Genomic DNA, 6,929 nt, shown 5'->3' with positions numbered 1-6,929 from the left:
GCTAGGAGCTGGAACCAACTTCCAAGGGAAGTGGTGCTGGCCCCTACCCTGGGGGTCTTTAAGAAGAGGCTGGATGCCTACCTGGCTGGACTCATTTGAGTCCCGTTTCTTGTTTTGGGGTTTTGTTGTTCTCCCGCCCTGGCGGGGGGTCGGGCTAGAAGATCTACTAGGTCCCTTCCGACCCTAAATCTATGAATCTATGAATAAGTAGCTGTAAAACAAATGATAATATAAATAAAATAAAAATTAAAAATTATCATTTTATAGGGAAACTTTTACCCTCAATTTGTATTTTCATTGAATTAAAATGCTGTTAAGATGAACTAACCTGATAATGTGGTTTACACCATTGCTTCAAATCCCAGTCCCAGAGAATCATCTATAAAGAAGAAAATAAATAACAATGAGTAACAATGAAACAGAATATACCTTGATCAGAAGATTCTTGTAAAATAAATATGTTGGTGAAACATAATAATACAAGTTCAAAATAAACTTCTCTCTCAGATATTGATGCAAGAACAAGTCATGACAAACTAAGAAAACTACGCAGCAGTAATTGTCAGTAAAAGATAATTATTTTAATAGTAATGATTTAATTACTGATAAAATATTTAAAGCATCTTATTTAAATACTGTTGGAATGATAGGAGTAAAAAAAAAAAAAAAGTCATCTTTCAGAACAGAAAGGAACCACTCCTTAATGCTAATCTCTCTTTAAAATAATTTACGAGCACATGGACAAAAGTAGTGCACATTATTGGAAGAAATTATATCTTCCCAGTTAGTTAAAAATACAAAGAAGATGCCTACTGAAAGTTAACAACTCAAAATAATTGAGAATCTAACCAAAACCAAAAATTGTGAGTAAGAGTAATTAGTGGCAAACAAAACTGTTCAATAGCGGACAATACTATCTTGGTCATGTTGCTTCATCACTTTCCCTGGTACACAAAGAGCTATGAAACAATCATATTAATGGGAAAATTTGGAGTGCGAGTTTTGAAGGACAGTTCCCTCTGCATTTTAGCAGTTTGTGTTTAGTTCAGCTGTCAACATGGTCAGGAACTAGAGGTTTACTGATACAAATCAGCACCGATATAAAGGAAAATTGACATTAAATCGGCAATCGCTTTTTTTGGCTGATAAACATCACGTGCACGCATGCATCTGCAGCTCGGTACACAGGTGGCCAAGAGCACAGTGCAGCATAGCAGCTTGGAGAGCAACGTCGGGCTCATAAGTCTGGGGGGGACAGACCGAGGCCCCCACAGTGAAGGAGGCAATGGGGCTGGTGCTGGGGCAGGGGCAGACACTGTACAGTCAGGGTGCAGGAACACTGGCACCATTGCAACCCTTGTCAGCTGTGGGACTGGCAGCAGAGGGTGCATCCATGGGGCTGGGAGTCCCAGCCACAGGAGCACCTGACAATGATCAATTAATGGAGTAATAGTAACAAGCTACAATGTTATTATACATTTTTTGCGGAATAACTTTGTACCTTATTGCTTGTTTTATCTCGCCATCAATTGGGTGAATGTATTTATCACGTAGCCAACTTCATTTCCTTGTACAACAGCATAGAGCAGCGATTCCCAACGTGGTGCATGTGTGCTATGGCACCCCCTAAGGTTCATTCAGGTGCCCATGCACATTTTCACCATCAGTAAAAATCATTATTCCAACATAAAATGCTGCCACTGCTGACTGAGCTCAGGCTGTATGCAATGGCCACCAAAATGAGACCAAATCAGTTGCGCTTAGTACTCCCTCACCAAATGAAACTATGCACATGTGCATATCCAGGATGCTAAATTCTAAACTTTAATATTCATATTGGCACCTGTAGCTTTCTCTTTTAAATTTGAATGTGCCCTTAGGCACAAACTTTGGGACACAGAGCACCATTTATTGATAAGTGGGAGCAAAATACTCCAATTATATGCATACTAGATAATAGGGTTATGCAAAGTTTCGGTCCCCAATTCGATTCAGAGACTCAGCCTGATTTGGTGGCCCAGCACACTCCCCAGCAGACCCAAAGTACTTCCGATTTCACCGCTGAGCACATGGGGCACCTACTCCCCCTCCTTGGGATGCTCCATCCACTCCACCACTGTAGCATTCACAAGCCGCACCCGGTACCTCGAGGTATGTAGAAAAAAATTTAAAGCTGTATCTATGGCCAAATTGTTGATTCTCTGAATCAGCATCAAACCTTCAGATTCAGATTTGGCCAAATCTAAAGTCAGGGACAGGGATCTGAATCAACGAATCGAATCACTGTCCCCGATTCAGGCCGAATCCAAATCAAATATGGCCCGTTTCACACGCCCTTACAAGACAAGTGCATAATTAAAAGTTCATAAACACCCTACTAGCCCAATTTATTCCCTAATGCCCATGTTGCATTAAAAATTAAGATGCGAAATGGGTTACACTACGATTCCCATCGCAATGACAGTAATTCTGAGTTGTTTACATAGTTTGGTTTTCTTAAGATGACAATTCATAAATATCATGGTGGTATCCAACCAAAGGCAGGGTAGATATGCCCTGACTTCTGATCGACTTCAGACAAGCACAACTAACTACCTCTTAATACCCAACAGCGCACGTAAGTATATGCCTTAATAAATTGCTATGTATTAATACATCTTGTTTGCAATCTTTTCACAAGTTAGTATTCCATGAAACAGTGTTCCTGCCCAAGCCACTTGAAATTGTATTTCTAGTATGAATCTGTGAGAGATGAGAGTTGTCAGTGCTTTACTAAAAAAATCTGATGTTTTTCCTCAATTCAGAAATTCTACTAAAAAAAAAAAACAACTTTAAATAAACATTCACTGTAATTAGTTAATCAAAATTACAAAGGACAATTAGATATTTTCCCATATTTCAGATATTGTCCCTTGTAGTTCTGTGTAATATGTGATATGGTGATCTTGGGGATACCTTCACTTAAAGATACCCTGCAAAAACTGAGGGACTAAACTTAATGACTAAACTTAGAAGCCATTTTTAGGCATATATTCCTACGTATGTATAAGTATGTAACAGCTGTCTTGGTATATCTACCTGTCCCTAACCCAACAGCTTAATGGAATACAACATCTATACTTATGACTGTTAAAAGACTTTGCAAAAAAACAATTCATATTTTAAATATCAAAAATAGTAGTATGAATCAGGGGGGGAGACCCTTAGCTGGTATAAATCATGATAGAGCTACCAACTTCAACAGAGATGATATCAGTCAGCTGAAGATGTACCCATTTTTATTGCGTGTGTGTTATTCATATAAGCATGGTTTTCGTTCTACTTCCATGCCACATTTTTGAGCAGAGAAACAAATCTTATGACATACTTGGAAATACTATAGATCAGGGGTCAGCAAACCTTGGCACACGTGCCATTAGTGGCACATGGAGACATTTTTCTTGGCATGCCAGGAGGCGTGCAAGGGAAACAAAAAAAAAAAAAATTAAGTTGCTGTTCTGGGCTTTCCTGTGCAGCCACCAGTCCCAGCACCCAAGCAGGCACCAGTGCAGAGCCAGGAGAACACAGGCAAGGAAGCTGTCTGTGTTCTACTGCCCCTACTTCTTGCACCCAGGCTTTGCGCTCCAGCCCAGCTGACCCCTGGAGGGAGCTATGGGTGGACAGGGCTGGGGCCAGTGCAGACACTGCACACGGTCGCTGCCCTGCAGGCTTCCAGCAGGTGGCAGAGCCCTGGGCCTAGGCAGGCAGATATCCTGTTCCACCTGGGCAGGGCAGAACTGGGGTGCCGAGTGTTGGGGCCAGACGATGGGGGCAGGGTCTGGGTGGTGGCGCTACGGGAAAGCCACCCTGGTCGGGCCCTTAGAAAGACGGGGGCTGGATGGGCAGGTGGGGATGCCCAGCGGCACCCATGGTGGGGCATGGCCCAGCCCACACAGCTCCTCAAGGATGGGCCACTGCCACCCTGCATGCGAGGGGATGCTGCCTGGCTGGGGCAGAACGCTGGGCTTGTGGGGCTTCCAGCTCGTGAATCGGCCTCCTTGTACGCTAGGCACACTGCAAGCAGGGCAGAGCCATCTCCAGTGCAAGGGCCTGGCCATGGGAGCCCCCTGGACCCTGCAAACACAGTCACCAAAGCTGCCCCAGCATGCCTGGACCCCAGCTTTGCCCACACACAGCTCCCAAGGGGCCAGGACCAGGGCAGGCACTGCACAGAACTGCTGCACTGCAGACTCCCAGCCAGCTCGGCCTTGAGCACCAGCTGTGGCGGGTGTTCCCAGAGCCAAGGGAAACAGCCTGCAGTTGTGGCTCCTACTCGCACTGTACCCAGCACACGCAGGCCAAGCAGGAAGCCCCCAGAGTCCTGCCCCAGCCAGGCAGCATGCCTTTGCAGGGTGGCTGTGCCCCATCCCCGCAAAGCTGCACGGGCTGGTTGGGTCCCACCTTTAGTGCTGCTGGGCCTCCCCACTGTGGCCCAAATGTGCGGAGCCCTGAGGCAGCCCCTACTCCCCACCTGACACCCGCTCTCCAGCCTGCCTGCCTGCCGTGACTCCCCCTATGCCTGCTGCTCCTGTCTCCCTCTCTTTCCCCTCTCATCACAACATGCTTAACAAGAAAAAAAAATCCTAAGTACAGAGGCAGTACATGAAGTTTTATTTATTGTCACCAGGTTTAGAATTTTCAGAAAACCTGATATTTACTGTAAAAAAAAGCAGCATTTATGATTAACTGTATTAAATATGCTGTGCATCCTGCCATGTACCCCACCTCCCCACGTTTTGTTTTTGTGGTGTGCCGGCACTCTGGCACCTTACAAGGTAGGCATTGTGGGTTTTTCAGCACTCGAGCCAAAAAACGTTGCTTACCCCTGTTACAGATAAGTCAAAGAATATTTTTAAACTAAAAAAACAAGTTATGTTTGGGTCTTTATTTTATTACAGCATTATTAACACTCCCCCCTCTATAAATTAATATGTAATGTCATTTAAAAAAAAAAAAACTCATTCTCTTACCCAAAAACATTCTGATTCTGTTCAGAAAACAACAAACAGCTTTTTTTTTTTTTTCTGTAAACACTTTGTAGAAGCAACCTAGATTAACATTAACCCCAAAACCTTAGAGACATCTGCTGTGGCTAATTGGAAAAAAGAAAAAGAAAGAGAAGATGCTCAAATGCCTTTTGAGCAAGTGTATTTTCATGCTAAAAGAGTATTTTGTTAGGCATTGCTTTTTGAAGTCAATCACAAACTTACATCCTGAATAGCTTTATAAAGCCACCAAAACCACAGAGAAACGTCACCAACACAATCAGAAGATGTTATCAGCTTCTGGTACGTCAATTGGATTCATTTGTTCTCTCTGCAGACCAAAAATAAAAACTACATACGGAAGAAAGTTAGAGAATGAGGACTACTAGTTACCTTTTAGTAACGTTTAAGTTGTGTGACTACAAACACTGTGAACTAGAAACTACAGCAGGAGAGGAACAGAGGGTAGAAAATTATGGATACATCCAGTTCACTCTTCTCTCAGCATCAGCTCTCTGCTATGTAAGAAGGGCCTTATTTGATGTGCCAAAAGATCATGGGCTTAGGCCCATCACAAACTACTAGAAGCCTCCCTTAATAAGGAATGCCACTGGGGATAGATCAGCTAATTCCAGAGGACAAATAAAGAGAAAACAGGATCGGACGTGAGGTCACAGCTTGAAAGAATTCAGAGGAGAGCCACGCGTGTGATCAGAGGACAGGAGAACAGGCCTTATGAAGAGAAGCTGAGAGCCATGGGACTCTTCAGCCTGGAAAGACGCAGGCTCAGGGGTGACCTGGTGGCAGCCTATACGTATATCAGGGGTGTACATCAGGATCTGGGGGGAATGTCTGTTCACCAGAGCGTCCCAAGGGATGACAAGGACCAGTCACAAACTTCTTCAAGACCATTTTAGGCTGGGCATAGACTATGTGAGACAAGATCTAGTAAATGGCAGGGTGTATGATATTTCAGCTGTAGTCGGGAACATACTCAGCTTTCATGGTTATTTTCCTAATAATTTTGTAAGAAATACAGATTATGCAAACAAGATTATCCACTTTTTAAACAAAAATAAGCCCCTGAACACTCTCCTTTTCTATTGTTTCAAAGCAAAAATAGGACATAGATATACCACTGTCTTAATAGTTTACTTGCTGCAGCTGCTACAGTCAATCTTCCTTTTTTAAAAGATGAAAGGATGCTAAGCTTTCTTTTTGTGGTGGTAATTATGTACCCCAACAGCTCTGTCACTGACAGAGTCCATCTCTCCCATTTACTCTGTACCAGAGGGCACAAAATGAATCAATAGGGAGACAGGTTGATGCCTCTTTAGCATGCTAATAAGAGACATTTCTGTTTCTCTGATATATATCTTAAATGTAGGTGAACAGATGATTCCATGCGCACTGGAAATGAGGTTGGATGGAGGTGCAGATCAGTCCAGACAAGTAATATGTTTAAACAAAAGAAGTAACTGTAAGAATCGATGAAGAGTAGACCAGCAAAACTGAGTGATAGCCTGAACTGAACAGTCACTGTCCAGTGTGGACTCCAACATGCCATATAATACCAGTTATATCACCTAATTAATTGGTAATGTTTAACAACCATAAAAGTGGTGCAGATTAAAATCAGTGCAATTATTTTAATAAGTTTTGAACTCTTCCGCATAGATCCACTACTTGACCAGTTCCAAATGCTTCTTAAAATTACATTCTTTACATATGACTTAAAGTGCAGAATTGCAAGTCCTCGCAGTCATGGAAATATGTTGTGATTGGAATAACAGACGAGGTGGGCTAGCTTGAATGACTGGAACACTGTCATTAATGGGTGTAAACTATTCTAGAAGAACAGGCAGGAAAGAGGTAGAGGGCCTGGTTCTCGGGGGGGGGGGGGGG

At 43.2% G+C, this 6,929-nt stretch overlaps 1 protein-coding gene across 2 annotated transcripts in view; it reads right to left on the bottom strand.

Moving 5' to 3' along the window:
- PDE3B (phosphodiesterase 3B) overlaps window positions 1-6,929 on the bottom strand; it is a 152,315-nt gene that overhangs the window by 69,935 nt on the left and 75,451 nt on the right. For both annotated transcript variants that reach the window (XM_019519633.1, XM_019519634.1), the window contains exon 2: window positions 329-379. In XM_019519633.1, the coding sequence (XP_019375178.1) occupies window positions 329-379 (51 nt within the window). The remainder of the gene's footprint in view (window positions 1-328; window positions 380-6,929) is intronic.

Source organism: Gavialis gangeticus, unplaced genomic scaffold (assembly GCF_001723915.1).
Source record: "Gavialis gangeticus isolate Ggan-Ray unplaced genomic scaffold, GavGan_comp1, whole genome shotgun sequence".
Classification (NCBI taxonomy): Eukaryota; Metazoa; Chordata; order Crocodylia; family Gavialidae; genus Gavialis; species Gavialis gangeticus.
The sequence above is the reverse complement of the archived record's forward strand: the minus strand, read 5'-3'. Positions and strand labels throughout refer to the sequence as shown.